Genomic DNA, 22947 nt, shown 5'->3' on the forward strand with positions numbered 1-22947 from the left:
GTACAAGAGACAGGGATCAAGATCATCCCCATGGAAAAGAAATGCAAAAAAGCAAAATGGCTGTCTGGGGAGGCCTTACAAATAGCTGTGAAAAGAAGAGAAGCAAAAAGCAAAGGAGAAAAGGAAAGATATAAGCATCTGAATGCAGAGTTCCAAAGAATAGCAAGAAGAGATAAGAAAGCCTTCGTCAGTGATCAGTGCAAAGAAACAGAGGAAAACAACAGAATGGGAAAGACTAGAGATCTCTTCAAGAAAATTAGAGATACCAAGGGAACACTTCATGCAAAGATGGGCTCGATAAAGGACAGAAATGGTATGGACCTAACAGAAGCAGAAGATATTAAGAAGAGGTGGCAAGAATACACAGAAGAACTGTACAAAAAAGATCTTCACGACCCAGATAATCACGATGGTGTGATCACTCATCTAGAGCCAGATATACTGGAATGTGAAGTCAAGTGGGCCTTAGAAAGCATCACTACGAACAAAGCTAGTGGAGGTGATGGAATTCCAGTTAAGCTATTCCAAATCCTGAAAGATGATGCTGTGAAAGTGCTGCACTCAATACACCAGCAAATTTGGAAAACTCAGCAGTGGCCACAGGACTGGAAAAGGGCAGTTTTCATTCCAATCCCAAAGAAAGGCAATGCCAAAGAATGCTCAAACTACCGCACAATTGCATTCATCTCACACGCTAGTAAAGTAATGCTCAAAATTCTCCAAGCCAGGCTTCAGCAATACGTGAACCGTGAACTTCCTGATGTTCAAGCTGGTTTTAGACAAGGCAGAGGAACCAGAGATCAAATTGCCAACATCCAGTGGATCATCAAAAAAGCAAGAGAGTTCCAGAAAAACATCTATTTCTGCTTTATTGACTATGCCAAAGCCTTTGACTGTGTGGATCACAGTCAACTGTGGAAAATTCTGAAAGAGATGGGAATACCAGACCACCTGACCTGCCTCTTGAGAAATCTGTATGCAGGTCAGGAAGCAACAGTTAGAACTGGACATGGAACAACGGACTGGTTCCAAATAGGAAAAGGAGTACGTCAGGCTGTATATTGTCACCCTGCTTATTTAACTTATATGCAGAGTACATCATGAGAAACGTTGGACTGGAAGAAACACAAGCTGGAATCAAGATTGCCGGGAGAAATATCGATAACCTCAGATATGCAGATGACACCACCCTTATGGCAGGAAAGTGAAGAGGAACTAAAAAGCCTCTTGATGAAAGTGAAAGTGGAGAGTGAAAATGTTGGCTTAAAGCTCAACATTCAGAAAATGAAGATCATGGCATCTGGTCCCATCAATTCATGGCAAACAGATGGGGAAACAGTGGAAACAGTGTCAGACTTTATTTTTGGGGGCTCCAAAATCACTGCGGATGCAATCATGCAGCCATGAAATTAAAAGACGCTTGCTCCTTGAAGGAAAGTTATGACCAACCTAGACAGCATATTGAAAAGCAGAGACATTACTTTGCAACAAAGGTTCGTCTAGTCAAAGCTATGGTTTTTCCTGTGGTCATGTTTGTATGTGAGAGTTGGACTGTGAAGAAGGCTGAGCACCGAAGAATTAATGCTTTTGAACTATAGTGTTGGAGAAGACTCTTGAGAGTCCCTTGGACTGCAAGGAGATGCAACCAGTCCATTCTGAAAGAAATCAGCCCTGGGATTTCTTTGGAGGGAATGATGCTGAAGCTGAAACTCCAGTACTTTGGCCATCTCATGTGAAGAGTTCACTCACTGGAAAAGAGTCTGATGCTGGGAGGGATTGGGGGCAGGAGGAGAAGGGGACGACAGAGGATGAGATGGCTGGATGGCATCACTGACTCGATGGATATGAGTCTGAGTGAACTCTGGGAGTTGGTGATGGACAGGGAGGCCTGGAGTGCTGCAATTCATGGGGTCGCAAAGAGTCAGACACGACTGATCGACTGAACTGAACTGAACTGGTATCATATTCTTTGGCTCAAAACAAACACAACAAAACAAAATTCTTCAATTACTCCTGAGTAGAACACAGGTTTAAGTTCTCTGATCTTATATTCAAGGACTCATTTAATATGATTTTGTGTGTGGTTGAATAAATGATGATCCCAAGCTATATTTATGATACTATTTCTCTGCTGCTGCTGCGATGCTTCAGTCGTGTCCGACTCTGTGCGACCCCAGAGACGGCAGCTCACCAGGCTCCCTCGTCCCTGGGATTCTCCAGGCAAGAACACTGGAGTGGGTTGCCATTTCCTTCTCCAATGTATGAAAGTGAAAAGTGAAAGTGAAGTCGCTCAGTTGTGTCCTACTCTTTGCGACCACATGGACTGTAGCCTACTAGGCTCCTCCATCCATAGGATTTTCCAGGCAAGAGTACTGGAGTGGGTTGCCATTGCCTTCTCCTTTACAAATCTCCTATATTAGGTAAAATTCATTATTCTTTATTTTCTCTATTTTTCCTTGCTTTAAGTCACTCTCTTCACCTGATAGTAATTCTCTAATGCCCATGGGAGATTATTAATCTATTAAATCTCTCTCCATATCTGTCTGATGAAACCCTAACTCTCCTGAAATCAGATCATTTCTTTTGTATCTATAAGGTACTTGCCAGATGTTATTTATTATAATTATTTCAGCACATACATTTACCCTCACCTCTTGGTTTTTAAGCTCTCTGAAGGTACAGACTATGTCTGGTTCACTGTATGGACCTCTGTCCTGTCCCATTTCCAGTGTGTAACTGAGCAGTTTCTAGCACAGAGGCCATTCAATGAATATGAAGCAAACATGGATCAAATGGGAAGAAAAAAACGAAAGTGGAAACAGCCAAGATCAAACAAAAATGATTATACCTACCTATGTGCAAAGAAAAATAGAAGTTTGTGGGGTTGTGACAAACATAAGTATTAGTAGGAGGATGAACTGCTAAAAGGAAATTGAAGATAATCGTCAATAATTCCAAATCCGGAGGAGATCCAAGGACTTCTGCTGTAATTTTCACAAAGGATCTACAAACCTCTTGGGGCATGGATGTAAGCTGCCCCTCTTTGTGTTCCTGAAAAAAAAAAAAAAAACAAACTCTCCTTAATTTAAAAAGAACTGTCAACTTAACTAACATTTCTCATTTAAGCAAGATAATTCTGTTTAAGATAGAACTGTGTTGGTTTCCTGCTCTAGACTAGATATTTACCATAAAACTGAGTTGCTATTTCTCTATTCAAGCAATCTTGCTATTAAAATTTATTAAAGCCAATGGCCCCATATAAATGTTAGCTACTACTAGTACTATTATCACTACTGCTTCTGCTACTACTAGTTTGGGTTTAAAAGAGAAAATTTCTGATAGACAAAACTGGTTACATGAACAGAGTATGTTCCAGTCTACAAAGTTATTACTCGCAACAGCTCAGAGAGGTTTTATCTTCATTTCTACAGTATGAAGGCCTGAAGTGATTGTATGACTAACTTAAACCACACAGAAAACATCTCAGTAGTGCAGCACAACTCAAACTCAGACCTTTGATCTCCTTCTACTGCATCATCTACTGCCTGGAATAATCAGACCTGGCAGAATGCTACATTATTGCCAAAAATAAAGACAGATATAAATAAATTACTTATATATTCCAACTCCACCTCCCCAGTGCATAGCAGCTGGCTTTTAGATCAAGGCTAGATCTTTCCTCTCTGTCCAAATACACAGTATATCTCTGCATCCACTCTTCTTCATATATTCTTTTGTATTGCTGAATCAGAAAACTTAAAATCTAGATATTAACTTTAACACAGGTTAGTTTGACTACCTCAGATATACGGAGAGAAGAGGAGTCTACAAAAGTCAGTCAAGATCTCACAATGGCCAAGTCAAGACAAAAACATAGATCTCCGAACTTGCAATTCAGTGTTATTTCTGCCTCAACCATCTTTTTTTTTTTTCTTTCCCCTAAATCGTACCCCTGTGACTTCCCAGTGCTCCTGGTCACCACTTCAATTACTCATTCCTGAGTTCAGCCCAGTCTAAGCTTCTTCAACTTTGCCCTCTCCACTGACTCCTTACAAATAGTCACTGGTATCCTACCTCATTAAAAAAAGAAACAAAAAACCCTTAAATTGACCTACTGTGAAGCTTTTGTTAACAGTCTGTTTCTCTTTTCTTCTGCTGTTGGACTTAATAATCATGTATTCTCACTACCTCCGATGATCCACCTACCACACATGCTTAAAGTTCCCAGAAATCTGGGTCTTGCCTTCTTCATTCTGATGAAATCTTGTAAGCTATTAAGAATTTCCAAGCTGATGGCATTCTCTCTGTCCACATTTTCCAGGAACTTCCTACCTTATTTGGCTCTAGAGACCACCCCTGTCTGGGCAGGTTCTCCTCTCTCTGCCTATTTTCTTTACCTCTTTCATAGAAAAAATTTCATTGGAAGTCCCACAGAATTTCAGTCCATGGTATTCAGTTATTAAACAAAAACCACTGCAGAAAATACCTCCAGAAATAAAGTTACATAAGGAGTACCTGCAAAACCTGGCAAGTCAGTAGAAAGTGATGAACCACTCGAGCTTTCAATAACTGCTTAATATTAAACATCTGCTGCTGGTGGTCTGCTCTGATGAGGACTTCTAGGGCTGCCAGCAGAGTTTCCCAAACACCGTGCTGAGAAAACAAACATATGCACACGGTTACTGAAAAACATGGCTCGTGCTTTTTAGAAGACATGCAATACATCAATTTAACATTGTGTAAACACTCACAATTTGTCAAAGATTAAATCTGTCTGAAAAAGCAAATCTAAAAATTTATTCCCAGATTATTATTTTTTTTTGACAATAGGTCATTTCTAAAAATTTATGTTCAATGCAATGCTGCATTAGGGGCTTTAGGACACTAACCTTTCTGTGGCATTAAATGATGTACAGTATTTTCAAAAGATGAATTATCTTAGGGAACTTATTTACTATTTACTACAGAGAAACACATTATCCATATAAATTGTTTGCAAATAATTTATTTTCAAAGAGCATTATTAAAAACATATAGACTTCAATGCTAATTTGTGTACTCAGCATTTAATCAAATACTTTTAGGAAAAAAAATGTACTAAATTGAAAATATTTACTGACAGTGTAGAAATTCTGAATTTTTGGATTAATTTACTTTTAAGTCCAAATTCTAGAATCCTCCACACAGTTACTAAACATGCAGTTTAAATAATTAGCATCCTCTTAAGGTACTTTAAAATGCTTCTCCCATAGTATTCACAGTAATAGTGAAAAAGAAATCTTACATAGACAACCACTACTGAAAGATAATCTTCACCTCATTTTATTACTTCAAATGATCTTTCAACAAAGCTATCAACAAAAAGCAAAATTAACGGGTTTTGGTTGTAGGTTTGCTGTTTTTCCTGCCATTATATGATGGAAATGAATAATGAAAAGGCCAAGGAATTGATAGACTTAATCATACTATTCTAACCAAGGCCTCTCTCTTAACAGGACAGGATCAAGAAGCCCTGAAAGAAAAAGGCATATGAAAATTTGAAGACAAAGCAGCTCAAATATGAAAACCTGATTCAGGACTGAAAAAGAATATTAAAACAGAATAGTGCCTAAGTAAACCAACAACCAGACAACCAATGAACAAAAACCAGAACAACTCAGCTAAAAAAGCAATTAAAAAAGAAAATTAAAAAAAAAAAGAAAGAAAATTTTATCTCAAATCCATAGAAGTATCCATGTATACCAGTTTTGAATTTGACCAAAAAATACTTTGCTTATTAGTCAAAATTTTTTAATGCTCAAATTAGCATCCTCTTTTGAAATACTAACACAGCTGTCAATTTTTAGTTAAGATTCAGTCTTATAATCTACAATTAAGCTATTTCTTTATTACATGTTTATATTCATACCGCCTTCGATCCAATCTGTTTGCATTTACTATCCCTATGTTCGTTAGCTTTCTCTCCTTGCAACATCATGGGTATTTTTATACATACGTATATATGTTGTTATTGTTTAGTTGCTAAGTGGTGTCCAACTCTTTGTGACCCATAGACTGTAGCCCATCAGGCTCCTCTGTCCAGAGGATTTCACAGGCAAGAATACTGGAGTGGGTTGTCATTTCCTTCTCCAGGGCATCTTCCTGATGCAGGGGTTGGACCTGTGTCTCCTGCATTGGCAGGCAGATTTTTTACTGCTGAGCCAACAGAGAAGCTCACAAATGCATATATATTATATGTGAATGTACATGGAGATGTGCATTCTGAAATTCTGAAAGAGAATTTATTCAGAATGAGAAGTCACAATGAAATAGAAAGTTTTAAAAACTGAAAAATACCATAAAATCTAGAAAAAGCTAGCTGCTTGACACAGCTCCATAATACTTACGCCTGTATTTTGTAGGACCATATTCTTGGACTGCTTCTTCATATAACAATAATTTGGTAATATAATTTTATACAGGGAGAATAGAAAAATAATCTGTCTCTCCTCTAGCATGTTTGGTCAAAATTTATTTTTGTTAATGATAGATTAGAAAAGTTTTCTTTAGCTTCATAACTTGTTATTGATAGTAAGTCTGGGGTGACTGTTGCCAAATTTGGAAGCAACCAAATATTTTAAAATTGTAAAGGTATACACGTTGAACTGGTCTTCAGTTGCATTTGATGATAATGGTGTTACACTCTAAATAACTCTAGACAATCTACAGTCTACACTAGAACTGAGGAGGCTCTACGAACCAAATCATAAAAACTATACTTTAGCTAGGGCAGAAGGAAAAAGCCCCACATTCACTTTCCTTGCTGGGTCCTTGTGAAGACCACACAATCCATCATCCTGTTGTTAAGATTGCCTAGATCTAAGATCAAAGCATGCTCCTTAGTTTATGCCTACCATGAAGCCAAGACTTCATAGCCTTGCTCCGCAAACGGATACAGCTCTGACTTCTGGACAACATGGCTCCCCTACTCAGAAGTGTGTCCGTTTCCCTCTCCTTGACTCAACTCTACACACTCTTAGCAGGATTCCCTTTCAGAGTTTATGGTAAATGCAAGTCTCTAATTGATTCAAGTGTTTTCCAGCATGAGTACTGCTCTAACTACTTTACCGCTGCTACTGCTGCTGCTAAGTCGCTTCAGTCATGTCCGACTCTTAGCGACCCCATGGACTGCAGCCTACCAGGCTCCTCCATCCATGGATTTTCCAGGCAAGAGTACTGGAATGGGGTGCCATTGCCTTCTCCAACTACTTTACTACCTGCAGCCAAAGTTCTGATCCTGACTCTCCAGATCAACATTATCTATGGCTGTCTAAAACCTTGCACAGAAATTAATCTCTAGATTTCCATTTACAATTAATGCTACACTGAAGCAGTAAATTTGTTTTGTTTTTGAGAAGACTGATTAGATGAATATTTAAAAGCATTTGTTTCTCTGTGCAGCAAAGAAAACAGTCAACAAAGTGAAAAGGCAATATACAAAATGGGAGAAAACGCTTATAAACCATATATGAGATAAGGGATTAGTATGTAGAATATATAAATGACTCCTACAACTCATTAACAGAAAATCAAATAACTCAATAAAAAAATAATCAAATGACCTGAATGGACATCTTTCCAAAGAACATATACAAAGGGTCAATAAGTATATGAAAAGATGCTCTTCATCAACCAATCATCAGGGAAATGCAAATCAAAACTACAAGTTATTATTACTACCTCATATTCTACAGAATAGACACTATCAAAAAATAACAATTGTTGGTAAGCAGGTAAAGAAATTTGGAGGAGGAAAAGGCAACCCACTCTAGTGTTCTTGCCTGGAGAATCCCAGGGACGGCGGGGCCTGGTGGGCTGCCGTCTATAGGGTCGCACAGAGTCAGACATGACTGAAGCAACTTAACAGCAGCAGCAGCAGCAGGTAAAGAAATTGGATCCTTTGCACATTGCTGGTAGGACTGTAAAATGGTGCCTCTCTTACAGAAAATAGTATGGTATAGTAATTCTGTTTTTTAAAAATTAGAATTACTATATGACTCAGCAATCCTACTTTTGCATATGTGTCTAAAATAACTGAAAACAGGATCTCAGAGAGATCTCTGCACATTTATGTTCACGGCAGCATAATTCACAATAGCCAAAATGTGGAAGCAACCTAAGTGTCCATGACAGATGAACAGATAAAGAAAATGTGGAAAACACATACAATGGAATAGTGTAAGAAAGAAAACAGTCTTGTCATATGTTATAACACAGATAATCCTTGAGGACACAATGCTAAGTCAAATAAGCCAATCACAAAAAGGCAAACTCTGAATGATTCCACTTGTATTAAATATCTAATACAATCAAACCAAAGAAACAGAATGTAGAATGGTGGCTGCCAGGGACTCGGGGGAAGGGAAATGGGGAGCTGTTGTCCACTGGGTAGTCAAACCAAATGAAAAAGTTCTAGAGATCTGCCATATGACAAAGTGTATATGGTTAGTACTGTACATGTAAAAATTGCTAAGAGGGTAAATTCATAACAAACGCTTTTTAGCCACATAAAGTACATGCCTCTGCTTTATTCCATATCTTCCAGTCTAGCAATAGTTCCTCTAACAGTTTAACATCCTGGATTATAGCATTAGACTCTACATCCAACTTAAGTTCTCCATTCTCATTGATATGAATGATATCTTCACCACAGCAACCTTCAAGAAGGGTCTACAGAAAAACAGCATTAATACAAGATGCATCAATAATCAATCCAAAAATTCAACAGAAATATTAAGCTTTCAATCTTAGCAGTCATAACATTAAATTCAAAAGAAAACTACTGAATAACTCAGCAATTCACAAGGTATCTTTACCTTGTTTTGTAAAACAATTGAGGTAATAAGAAAACCCCCAAATTTCAAATATTTATAAATGACTATTTAGTTTCAAATATGGAGTAAAATAAACTATACCCTATATTTAAAATTCAATGAATCTGTTGAATTTTAAACTTTTTCTAAGAAGTATTCATGCCACAAGTGTATGGATCTTGCTCACTTTAAGAGTTGGAGTCTGGGGGCATGGGAACAGGCATTGGTCTTTTGCCTTAATACTAGAACCCTGGGGAAGAAATACTTTCACAACGTTACCAAGTGCTTTTAATTGGAAAGGTATTTAAATATGTGATTACAGCTGAATCACAGTAAAAAGCTAATACGGCTTTAAGATAATAACTCTACAGCAGCACTGCCTCCTGAGAACGGCACAGCACTAGGTGTCTGGAGAACTGGGTTCGCCCCCATACCTGTGGGCGCTGAAGCAAGCAGCAGTCTATATGAGTCACTATCACCAGTCTACAGAAGGAGGGGCCAGCCCAGGAGGTATCACTGGCTTATCAAGATCTAAAAATCTTAATTTTTTCTTATATTCTTCTAAAATGTTTTAAAGGAAATGAAAATGTAATTATTTAAATGACGAAAAACCCAGAAGAGCCTTCGTTTGATTAAACACATACTATCAAGTTTCCTTAATTTTCTTCAGAAATAACTGAAACACGAAACTCTATTACCAGGAGACTTAATGAAGAGGTAAGTATCACTGCATACGAAACCCTTAGAATAAGTTTTATGAGAACGTACCTTCAAAATGTGAAAGCCAACAATGCATTTTTGTTTGATCAACACCTGATGAATCATGGAAAGTCCATTACAGTTTTCTAACTCATGTATTCTCTGTTGGTTGTATTTAATTAATGAGAGTATAACTCTCAATGCTAACGCTTGAGTTTCTTCACAGCTACTGAGTTCCACAACCTAAAAAAAAAAAGTAGATAAATTTTTTCTAATTTTTTGAGATTAAAAATTTAACATGTGGGGTTATCTTCCATTATGTAATACCAACCTATCAGTTTTATTTGAAAGTTTATTTTTTATTGCTGACACTGTTTGTAATTACTTAAGAATTGTAAACAAATAAAACCAACAAGTTCCATGCTCTTATGTCTCAAATATGCTATAAATTAACTATAATAACATTGATATTTAGAAGTCAGTAGCATTTTATTGGTGATCTGAAGTGTCAGCAAAATGCCTCATATTTTTGATGCTTAGTCAACAAACAGGCTCTATGTTCTATGCTGTGGAAGATGAAATAGACTGCTCAGACTGTAAACAGGCAGACTACCTACCTCCAGTGGGGCCTGCTGATAGGTCAAAACATAAGACGTAAGAATAAAAACTAAGGATTGTGACTTGTACTTCAATTCCCCCAATGCTTTCTGGCAACTACTATATGTAGGAAACAAACATCCTATTATGATTTGAAAAGGCAAAGAAGAGTGAGACAATATGAATGCATGAGAGCACAAAAACTACTTCTGACTCCACCCTGCTCAGGATGTGAAGCCTATGTGAAGAAGATCACTGGGAGAGAGAGCAAAACCACAGGAAGCAGGGATAAACAGGTGTCTAAGGGTGGGACGCAGTCAGGAGAGAGATGAAGACTGGATTCACAGTACGTCTAGGAGGCTGCAGGCTGCCTATCTGGCTGCAACCTGGATGGAGGAGATTAAGCTCAAGAGGTAGGCTATACCTGTAAGGGTTTTAAGGAAACTGAATTTTACTTTTGTAGGGGAGGAATGATACTGAACAGAGTTTCTGTATGTAAAAACATAGTTTAAAATTCTTTTTGGCAAGATCCTATATGTATGTGAGATAAAAAATTAATCATTTTTCTTGGGATCATCACTGTGTAAGAGTAATCAAAATAAAATGATGCCCCAACCTCTAATGCTGAAGAAGCTGAAGTTCAAAGGTTCTATGAAGACCTACAAGACCTTCTAGAACAAACACTAAAACAAGACGTCATTTTCATCATAGGGGACTGGAATGCAAAAGTAGGAAGTCAAGAGATACCCAGAGTAATGGGCAAGTTTGGTTTTGGAGTACAGCACAAAGGCAGCAGAAAGGCTAAGAGAGTTTCAACAAGAGAATGCACCAGTCTTAGCAAAACACCCTCTTCGAACAACACAAGAGACGACTCTCAGTTCAGTTCAGTTCAGTTCAGTCGCTCAGTCGTGTCTGACTCTTTGCGATCCCATGAATTGCAGCACGCCAGGCCTCCCTGACATGAACATCACCACATGGTCAATACCAAAATTGGATTGATTATATTCTTTGCAGTCAAAGATGGAGAAGCTCTATACAGTGAGCAAAATCAAGACCGGGAGCTGACTGTGGCTCAGATCATGAACTCCCTATTGCAAAACTCAGACCTAAATGAAAAAAGTAGGGAAAACCAGTAGATTATTCAGGTATGACCTAAATCAAATCCCTTCTGATTATACAGTGGAAGTGCCAAATAGATTTAAGGGAGTAGATCTGATGATAGACAAGAGTGTCTGATGAACTATGGATGGAGGTTCGTAACATTGTACAGGGGGTGGTGATCAAAACCATCCCCAAAAAAAAGAAATGCAAAAAGGCAAAATGGTTGTCTGAGAAGGCCTTACAAATAGCTGAGAAAAGAAGAGAAGTGAAAGGCAAAAGAGAAAAGGAAAGACATATCCATCTGAATGTAGAGTTCCAAAGAAAAGCAAGGAGAGATAAGAAAGCCTTCCTAAGTGATCAATGCAAAGAAATATAGAAAAGCAACAGAATGAGAAAGACTAGAGATCTATTCAAGAAAATTAGATATACCAAGGGAACATTTCATGCAAAGATGGGCTCAATAAAAGACAGAAATGGTATGGACCTAGCAGAAGCAGAAGATATTAAGAAAAGGTGTCAAAAAAACACAGAAGAACTATACAAAAAAGATCTTAATGACTCAGATAACCACGATGGTGTGATCACTCATCTAGAGCCAGACATCCTGGAGTGTGAAGTCAAGTGGGTCTTAGGAAGCATCACTATGAACAAAGCTAGTGGAGGTGATGGAATTCCAGCTGTGTTATTTCAAATTCTAAAAGATGATGCTGTGAAAGTGTTGCACTCAATATGCCAGCAAATTTGGAAAACTTAGCAGTGGCCACAGGACTGGAAAAAGTCAGTTTTCATTTCAATCCCAAAGAAAGGCAATGCCAAAGAACATTCAAACTACCACACAATTGCACTCATCTCAAACACTAGCAAAGTAATGTTCAAAATTCTCCAAGCTAAGCTTCAACAGTACGTGAACCAAGAATTTCCAGATGTTCAAGCTGGATTTAGAGAAGGCAGAGAAACTAGAGATCAAATGGCCAACATCCGCTGGATCACAGAAAAGGCAAGAAAATTCCAGAAAAATATCCACTTCTGTTTTATTGACTACACTAAAGCCTTTCTGAGGATCACAAAAAACTGAAAAATTCTTCAAGAGATGACCACTTTACCTGCTTCCTGAGAAATCTGTGTGCAGATCAAGGAGCAACAGTTAGAAACTGACATGGAACAATGTTCCATTTCTCAGGAAGCAGGTAAAGTGGTTCAAAACTGGCAGAGGCATATGTCAAGGCTGTAAATTGTCACTCTGCTTATTTAACTTTAATATTTATTTTATATGCAGAGTACATCATGTGAAATGCCAGGCTGGATGAAGCACACGCTGGAATCAAGATTGTCAGGAGAAATAGAAATAACCTCAGATATGCAGATGACACCACTTTTATGGCAGAGAGCAAAGAGGAACTAAAGAAGCCTCTTGATGAAAGTGAAAGCGGAGAATGAAAAAGTTGGCTTAAAACTCAACATTCAAAAGATGAAGATCATGGTATCTGGTTCCATCACTTCATGGCAAATAGATGGGGAAACAATGGAAACAGTGACAGACTTAATTTTCTTGGGCTCCAAAATCACTGCAGATGGTGACTGCAGCCATGAAATTAAGACGCTTGCTCCTTGGAAGAAAAGTTATGATCAACCTAGATAGCATATTAAAAAGCAGACATTACTTTGCCAATAAAGGTCCATCTACTCAAAGCTATGGTTTTTCCGGTCGTCATGTATGGATGTGAGTTCGACCATAAAGAAAGCTGAGCACCAAAGAATTGATGCTTTTGTACTGTGGTACTGGAGAAGACTCTTAAGAGTCCCTTGGACTGCAAGGAGATCCAACCAGTCAATCCTAAAGGAAATCAGTCCTGAATATTCACTGGAAGGACTGATGCTGAAGCTCCAATACTTTGGCCACCTGATGCAAAGAACTGACTCATTGGAAAAGACTCTGATGCTGGGATAGATTGAAGGCAGGAGGAGAAGGGGACAATAGAGGATGAGATGGCTGGATGGCATCACTGACTTGATGGACATGAATTTGAGCAAACTCTGGGAGTTGGTGATGGACAGGGAAGTTTGGTGTGCTGCAGTCCATGAGGTTGCAGAGTCAGACACAACTGAGCAACTGAACCGAACCGACTAAACTTGATGAAAAAGGAAAAACCAAGTATACACATTTTGAAATTATACAAAGCTATAAAAGTAGATCACAAAATGTTGACGAGAAGTTAAATGAAAAGTTTTTATTTTAAAACACTAGTTTAATATCTATTCAACTAGATACTACATGCAAAAAAGCTATTAAAAATGGAAAAAGAAAAAGAAAGAAAGCTTAGAGTATGGCAGGTCAAATGCTAACCAAGTATTTATTTTATAAGCACAGTAACAATAACAACTAACATTGATATGTCTCTTATTACAAAAGTAATCAAAGGTGCCCCCACTAAAGAAAAAAAAGAAAGGGAGACATATGACAATGGTGCAGAAGTTACACTTAAGCATAAAATTTGGAAGTGAAAAAGATCAGGGTTGCTTTAATTAAACAAGGATTTGGACCACAAGGAAGTAGAAATGATTCGTACTGAAGCGAGACCATTTGTACCCTCTATTTGGATTTCAGCAGTCCTTGAAACAGTCATGTACACCACTGTCTACTCCACCTCAGGAAAGAGATTGTTCCAGTCCACAGATGGCTAAACACAACAGATAAATAAACTTAATTCTCTAAAACAGTATCCATGGTGTGAGTCAAACTTTTTGACTTTCTCCTTCTCTTGCAAAAAATTTCAATCCCAAATGAGTTATTTTTGTACTTATTTGTTGACCTTTATTTTTCTCCAAGCATATGGAAGTTTCAAGGGAAAAACAAGTTTCACAAATCTTGTTTTAAGAAATACATTTCTTCTCTATTTTTATTATAGCATTTTTTTCTCATTGGCAATATTAAATCTTATACACTTAATAGTTAATGGTTCTAATTACATTTCTAGATAACAGAAGACTCTGACATCTTCATAAATTATTTAATTAATTTATTTATTTGGCTGGACCACGTGGCATGCAGGATTCTTAGTTCCCTGACCAGGGATCGAACCTGTGCCCTTGGCATTGGGAGTGGAAAATCAACCACAAGAACACCAAGGAAGTCCCAAATCTTCATAAATTAAAAAGAAATTTTAACAAAAAAATTATTGTGGTAGAAACTTTGATGACATTCTAAACAATGTGTGCTTTTTTAATCTTGAAAGTTTAATATAGTTGATACATAGCTTTACTGTTAATCAAAAAAGAATCCTAAAAGTTATCAATAATAAAGAAGTAGTTTCTCTTTAAATAAATTTACAATCAGTGATTCTTACCCTAGCAAAGAGAAAGACAAATATACCAGTTCCACCAATCTCATGCAGAATGCCTTGAACGGTTTTACATTCAGTGGGCTGGAGATTCTTTAGATGATGAGGTTCTAATAAGATATTGTGAACTTCTTTTGAGCTGAAGGGTCTTTGAGAGAGTTGGGTTTTCATTTGACCTTTAAGTCTAATAACTGGCTCATAGATGGTGTACTGAGCAGGACAGTAAGTTGTATATACAACTGAAAGACTTTCCTGAAACACAAATATTTTCCTTCAATAACTAAACAGTTTAAAAAGTACATTATCAACTAGCAAATGGATTATTTCAAAGTGAAAAGACAAGCAAAAAATCGTTTTCTTTGTTTTAAAAAAGACAGTCACTGCACAAAACAAAGATAGACATGAGAAGCAAGACAGCTCTCCACAAAGAAAAAGACCCATTTCATTTAGGAGTGGTCAATACATGTAAACCATATGAAGGCTGAGAAAAATTCCAGCTTTGATCTTTTGAGAATAAACATGAAATTACGCCTATCACCAGTAACAAATCCCTACCGTACTCATGTTCTATGAACTGTTCTATGCATTTATAAATAGTAACCAATCGTTACAACCCTATGAGATGGGACTCTGGGTCAATGTATTCAAATGTATTTTGGTATTGAATTTGCTCATAGGCTGCCTACTCATTTTAAATATGACTCTATAAACTAGAGCATTCTTTCCACTAGAATAAAACTCCAAACTATCAGCACACCTAACAAAGTGAGTATTTATCCCAACCAAAGGGTAGTTTTGATTAGGTTCTAGCTCTCTGTCAAATATTCTATCAATTACTTTAAAAATTATGGTAAACTTTAAAAACAAAATGAACTCTGAGGTGCTCTCAATGGAGGCCACTACAGAAGATCACGCTTGTGGAAAATGGTGTAGCAGCTGGGGGCTCTGGGCTTCCATCATTTTCAGCCCACCGTGATGCAAGTATAGTTTCATCAGACATCATCTAGCACCTTTGCAGACCAACCAAACTGATGACACAGTCTACTGTACATGATTATGCTGGGTAAAACAAAATCATAAATCTACAGTAGTTTTCATTAAAAATCTGGTAAAATGCCGATTATCTGAAACAAGTCCCATCTGATACCAACACCTTGCTAGGAGGGCACCATGTCTGTCTGACCTCTTACTGATGTCTCATAACCCCAAAATAGCAGCTAAAAAAGTCAGGCTTAAAAAAATATGCTTTCAAAAAAGATTTTTCACATAAAACCTGTATAATTTTTACTTGTGATAATTTCTGTTGAATTTTATGAATTATAACCTCCATTCTTTTCAGGCAAAATAAAAGGTTAAGAATACGTATTTTTTTGTGAAAAAGGGATTAACCAAAAACTACAGAGCTAAAATTATCTGAACAAACATCCATTGTACGAGCTCCTTGGTCTTCCTAAAGCAGAGATACTCAGTATGTGGGCCCCAACCAGCAGCAGCAGCATCACCTGGGAAGTTGTCAAAAATGCAAATTCTTGGGCCACACTTCAGATCTACTGAAGCAATCTATGTTTTGGCAAGTCCTCTGGGTGATTCTGGTTGGATACTACCCGTGCGTTATAGAATATTTACAATCTCTGGCCCCCATTCAATAACAGTGGACAGCGAAAATGCCCTTAACCTCCATTTCTAAATATTCCTTACGGAGAAAAAGATTGTGGGTCTAATACCAGATCTTTAGTTAAATTCTATATCTATTTTACCACAGATACTTAATACCACTCAAGACTTACATGTTTTAGACTATGAAGGATCAGTTTCCTAGTTGCTATAATGAAAAGTATCTATCACAATACTCCTAAACTGTGTATTAGTATAACAATATATTAGAATAATATATAAAATGCAATCAAAAGTCTCATATAAGCAGAATCAGCAATAATTTGAAAGCAAAATTCCTAGCTGCTGTTGTATTAAAGAATAAATATTCTAAAATCTGAATATGTATAATTAAAATTAATATAAATAAAAATTAGCACTTATTTATAAGTATGGAAAGGAAATATAATAAGCAATTTTTAAGGCTAACATGTATTATATGTTATATCATAAATGTTTTTCTCGAATGATTAACAACAGGTATAACCTAAACTAATACTTAGTATAGAAATATAGTTCCAAGGAAAAGCAGATGAAAATTTGAAACCTGAAAACAAATTTTGAGGAAGTCAAAGTATTTTAATTAAAAAGAAAAACATTTGTAGGTAAAGAAAATGTTGAGAAACAGAAAAACTCTAAAAATCAAATCACAGCTAATTCACATTCAATAAACATACACAACAGTTTCTAAAAAGTTAAAACCTATAAAATGAAAACTTACAATTAAAAGACCAATGTCCACATCTTTGCTGGTCATAAAAAGTTCTCTGATTTGTTCACATTGCAAAATTTCTTTATTAATGTACTTGGAGTAGTCATTCACAGGCTTGCCATATTTACATGGCATTATGGACGTATGGTTGGGTCCACAAGCATACAGATAAAATGCCTCTTGCGAGCCAATCTTAGCCCCTGAATAGCAAAAAAAAAAAAAAAAAAGTTCCTTATTTAAAATACTCCAGAATTTTTCATAAAAACAAGAAATCAGAGGGTTTTTGCTAGATTCTTTAGTTGTTCACTATATCTTTCAAAATTAATAAAGCCTCAATTTTCAAATTGGTGTAATGAGCAAGTAATCTATAGCAACTCTGGATGTAAGATGAATTAATATATACATATGTATATATATAAAGTTATCTGTAAAACTCTTGGTAAAATAAAGTAATAATATTTATATTTGCTCTTTAAGCTAAAAATAGGGGATTTTTTGGTTTTGTCCTTTTTTTTTTGCAAATGGAAATTTTATCTCAGTGAATTCCTTTTAAAAACAACATATGGATTGGTATCATTACTCCTTCATCCATCCATCTATTTATTCAATAAACACTGTCTAAATGCTATTATGTGGCAGGTTGAGTAATACATTTTTAAAAATCATGTATTTCTTCTTCACCTAAAATTTGGTATTTTTATATAATATACTAAAATTATAAGTAAGAGAGACAGCCAGTCTAACTTTACCTGCTATAATGCATTTTCTAGGATTATAAAGTGATTTAATATAAGCTTCTCTTTGGCAGTGGGGTGGGGGAGGATATATGCCTTTGCATTAAATATATGTATCAATTATAAGAACCACTTAGATTATAAATATGTTAAAACAGTACATCTTGGAATCTAGGAAATACAGTACTTATTAAGTACAAGTAAAGGAACGGGGATAAATACTTTATCCAGAACAATTAACTTAGTTTAATACTTGTTAACTGAAGGAAAAACTTGAAAATGCTTTAAAGGGGAAAAACATACCATTGAAGAGGAGTACATTTCCCAGGTCCCATTTTCCAGCCAATTGCAAAGATTCTTCTTGGGATGATAAACAATGGCCGATCATGCAAAATGTTTTATTGCTGTCAGATGACAAACTTGTTTTTCTTGGAAGCATAAAATCCAGAGTAACATCAGGCTTCCTACATTAAAAACAAAGTTAAATCAATTACTTCAGGGATTTTTATTTTTATTTATTTTTATTTTATTATTATTATTATTATTTTTACTTTACAATATTGTATTGGTGTTGCCATACATCAACATGCATCCGCCATGGGTGTACACGTGTTCCCAATCCTGAACCCCCTCCCACCTCCCTCCCCATACCATGCCTCTGGGTCATCCCAGTGCACCAGCCCCAAGTTTCTTGTATCCTGCATTGAACCTGGACTGGCGATTCATTTCTTATATGATATTATACATGTTTTAATGCCATTCTCCCAAATCATTCCCCCCTCCCTCTCCCACAGAGTCCAAAAGACTGTTCTATACATCTGTGTCTCTGTTGGTGTCTCACATGCAGGGTTGTCGTTACCATCTTTCTAAATTCCATATATATGCATTAGTATACTGTATTGGTGTTTTTCTTTCTGGCTTACTTCACTCTGTATAATAGGCTCCAGTTTCATCCACCTCATTAGAACTGATTCAAATGTATTTTTTTTAATGGCTGAGTAATACTCCATTGTGTATATGTACCACAGCTTTCTTATCCATTCGTCTGCTGATGGACATCTAGGTTGCTTCCATGTCCTGGCTATTATAAACAGTGCTGCGATGAACATTGGGGTACACATGTCTCTTTTAATTCTGGTTTCCTCAGTGTGTATGCCCAGCAGTGGGATTGCTGGATCATAAGGCAGTTCTATTTCCAGTTTTTTAAGGAATCTCCACACTGTTCTCCATAGTGGCTGTACTAGTTTGCATTCCCACCAACAGCGTAATAGGGTTCCCTTTTCTCCACACCCTCTCCAGCGTTTATTGCTTGTAAACTTTTCGATCGCAGCCATTCTGACTGGCGTGAAATGAAGCAAATGAAGCAACTGACAAACAACTAATCTCAAAAATATACAAGCAGCTGCCACAGCTCAATTCCAAAAAAATAAACGACCCAATCAAAAAATGGGCCAAAGAACTAAACAGACATTTCTCCAAAGAAGACATACAGATGGCTAAGAAACACATGAAAAGATGCTGAACATCACTCATTATCAGAGAAATGCAAATCAAAACCACAATGAGGTACTTCAGGGATTTTTGAAGTGTGAATGTTTAATAACTCGAAATTCCTGAACAAGTTTCTTGGTTCAGTATTGGATAATTGGTAATGGGCGAGAGAGAAGGACTGATCCTCTTGTCTCTTGGTCCAAGGTGCTGGTGGTCCACAACCCCCCAAAGAAGAGGAAGGGGCAGAGATGCCTGGTGATCCGCACCAGGCCAAGGGAAGTATGACTGGACATTTGTTGCAAGTTTCCTTTGCCACTTGACTTCTACATATTCACCTTCCTGGTTTAAAATACAAATCTACCACCTCTCCCTGATTTTACCAGAAAGTCTCCCATCTCAGTACACAATTCCTAAAACCTCATGCCCTCTTCAAAAACTAATCAGGAAGAGTATCACTTCTTCAGGTTTTGTTCTGACAAGGCACTGAAATGCCAATGCTTTTTTTGCATTTTCTGTGTTTTCAGCACTAAATATTGCAGAGCTTTTGATTAATCTCTTGCTTTTCTTCACGGATAAAAGTTATAGGAATCCTCACAAAAGGCAAAGTAGGAAAAGGTAAACTAATGCTTTCTCCTAGAGACACACACGATGGGAGAACTTCATCTTCTTGTTTAAATTGCAGAGTGCCGAGCTCTTGCCTCATTCTAGAGTGTTTTAAACTCTCTTAAGATAATGAAGGTAGTTTGTAAAGATAAAGTTTGTGAATAAGACAAAGCACTTGCTGCTGCTGCTGCTGCTAAGTCCCTTCAGTCGTGTCCGACTCTGTGTGACCCCATAGACGGCAGCCCACCAGGCTCCCCCGTCCCTGGGATTCTCCAGGCAAGAACACTGGAGTGGGTTGCCATTTCCTTCTCCAATGCATGAAAGTGAAAAGTGAAAGTGAAATCGCTGTCATGTCCGACCCTCAGCGACCCCATGGACTGCAGCCCACCAGGCTCCTCTGCCCATGGGATTTTCCAGGCAAGAGTACTGGAGTGGGGTGCCATTGCCTTCTCCGAAGACAAAGCACTTAGAATAAGCTAATAATGAGAAATTCTATCTTGGTATATATTTATTTAAAAATTTTCCCTTAAGGCTTTCTATTCCATACTTAATATATACATTTAGCTATTTAAATAGGAATATTATTAACAAAGGAAAGATGTGATCTAACCTTTTTATTGAAGTTCAATTGACATACAACATTATAGTGAGACACCTATTCCTGTGCAGGCATCTCTCTCTTGAACCAACTAAATGGCTGTAACTGAAACAGTACTGCCACCTAGTGGCACTATGACTTAATTCAGTTCTTAAGGGTAAAGAAAACCTGTAAAATCAATACAAGATGAGTTCAACAAACACTAAAATAATTCACACTATCTACTATGTGTCATATATTCCTACCAGATTTGTGTTCTATTCATCAAATAAAAATTAGCAGAAAATATTAACAATTGTTTTTCAGTGTCGTTACATCTTGAAATGTATTACTTGTAGAAATAACTTTATTAGTTCCGAGAGTGATAGAGTGCCAAATTTAAATCAAAGGAATAATATATTCCTTATATTCCTTGATCACTTGCTCAATGCTCTTTTACTAGATAAAATCATTAACTTATACCAAATGGTAAATTCAAAGTAATGTTCAAATAAGTGGGTGAGTAAAAATTGAGTGCTATGTTCATAACTTCAGAACTGGCCATAGAGAACATCTAGACACTCATTCTGAATATGTGTAATGATTAGTTTATGATTCCTATATCTGTCAGCCTGCCTGACTCACCAAAAGGCTGTAGGGTTAGTAAAGCATGTATGTGGATGGTCAGTCGTGTCCAACTTTTTGTGACCCCCATGGACTGTAGCCTGCCAGGCTCCTCTGTCCATGGGATTCTCCAAGCAAGAATACTGGTGTGGGTTGCCATTTCCTCCTCCAGGGGATCTTCCTCCTGCATCCCCTGCATTGGCAAGCAGATTCTTTACCACCGAGTCACCTGGGAAGCCCGTTAAAGAGAGCAGAGGGTTTTAAAGCAGGGCTCTATCCAGGCTCAGAGTCCAGGTTGAGTTTCAGCCACCCTCCTCACTGCAAGCAGCATTTTGGGTTTCCGCTGCCTCACATGGAAGGACAGAGGCATCTCTTACTTTGTTGTGCGGCTAGAAGGACTAAATGAGGTCATCTGTGCAAAGTGCTTACTACACTGCCTGGTAGGTGCTGAGAGTTCCAGAAATGAGAAGAGTGTCCATCAGACTCTCACAGTCCCATCCCCAATCCCAACCAATTCAAGGTTCTGGAAACATATACTGATGTGCCACAGCTGCCTTCAGGCTTAGGCAGTTGTGAAGACAGAACTTCTCAGAAAATATTTTCTTTGGATTATAGAAATTGAGATTCAATGACATATTTTCATGTACTTTTTAAAATGAATAAACTGTTTCCTTTGGCAGACACTGCGGACTGGCTACCCCAAAGCTGTTCACAAGCCTCTTCTCCCAGCCTTCCTGAGGCTGCAAGGCTGTAAGCAGTCGACTCCCGCAGCCTCCAGGGCAGAGCTGACAGGCACACAGGCTTCCCTTCTTTCTGACAGGCCCTTTCCTCTGCCTGGCTCGCTCTTCCTCCCTCTTGTTCATGCAAAACTCCATCTCCTTCCTTCAGGTCTCAGCTTAAATAATCTCTTTCTAGATAGGTCTTCCCTGATGCCCTTCTCTTAAGCAGGAAACCAGGTATTTTCTGTCTCGGGACTCATTTGTTGTCTTCACAGTACCTATCATGATTTATACACACGTGTTTAATTGTGTACCTTGCTGTCTGCTTCTTCACTGAACTATGAACCCCCAAAAGGCAGGGGACATGTCTGTCTTGTTTACCAAGCTCCCAGGCCTAATATTGCATGTGCTCAGCACATAGCAATTCCTCAATAAATATTTGATGAACAAATGAACGAAAAAATCAATTAATTTGTGCTGAGGGTATATGTTATCTCTATGATCTAATCTACTCTGAGAGACTTTAGAGAGAATTGGACGATAATGTATATAAAGCACCTTGCAAAAGGTCTAGCAGCCTCATCCTGGATTCAAAGCTGCTGTCACGCAGCATCACCATGCCCGTTCATTTTTCTTTTTCATCATTCAACTTAGATATTCCTTCCAACCAGCTAGGTCCTTTCCTGTGTTATACTAGTTTCCAATTCTGTATTGCCTTTCATGCTATTTCATTCAATAAAATACTTTCCAACTCTTACAAATCCAAGATACCTTACAACTCTCTCTGAGTTAAACTTTACATTAAGATATTTCACAAGATATTTCTTATTAATTTGACTCACAGTTCTCCTGGTTTGTAAAAGTCAAATAGTACTATAACCAAACCTGGTATATTTCATGTGGTATATTTCTAGGTTTCTATCTTAATATACTGGTTTATATTTTTTTCTAGTCATTCTAATTTCTTTTGAAACTCTAGATTTAATTTTGGTATTAGCTTTATTAGCCACTTAAATAATTCCTTATGGATTTATCTTATATGGCCTTGCTGGACTAAATTCATAAATGTCTAAATGTTCAGATTTGTGCATGGTCCCCCAGATCCAAATATTAATCTTCAACAGTTTCTTCTAAGGCAAATTAATTCTGTATGTAAGTGATAAAAAAGAAAAATATCTCACTTGACAGATTCCTATTAAAATACAGTAAATTTCATCTACAGTCTTTTTGTAATTTGTATCAGAAGC

The 22947-nt window shown here is 37.2% G+C and overlaps 1 protein-coding gene across 6 annotated transcripts in view; it reads right to left on the minus strand.

Annotated features, from left to right (window-relative positions):
* The window catches only part of LYST (lysosomal trafficking regulator), a 179313-nt gene that overhangs the window by 86067 nt on the left and 70299 nt on the right, over positions 1-22947 (minus strand). For all 6 annotated transcript variants that reach the window (XM_010860102.1, XM_010860104.1, XM_010860103.1 and 3 more), the window contains 7 exons: positions 17990-18150; positions 16962-17152; positions 14594-14839; positions 9621-9794; positions 8560-8709; positions 4516-4653; positions 2853-3051 (listed from right to left, as the gene is read on the minus strand). In XM_010860102.1, coding sequence (XP_010858404.1) covers positions 2853-3051; positions 4516-4653; positions 8560-8709; positions 9621-9794; positions 14594-14839; positions 16962-17152; positions 17990-18150 — 1259 coding nt within the window. The remainder of the gene's footprint in view (positions 1-2852; positions 3052-4515; positions 4654-8559; positions 8710-9620; positions 9795-14593; positions 14840-16961; positions 17153-17989; positions 18151-22947) is intronic.

Source organism: Bison bison, unplaced genomic scaffold (genome assembly GCF_000754665.1).
Source record: "Bison bison bison isolate TAMUID 2011002044 unplaced genomic scaffold, Bison_UMD1.0 scf7180017864462, whole genome shotgun sequence".
Taxonomy (NCBI): Eukaryota; Metazoa; Chordata; class Mammalia; order Artiodactyla; family Bovidae; genus Bison; species Bison bison.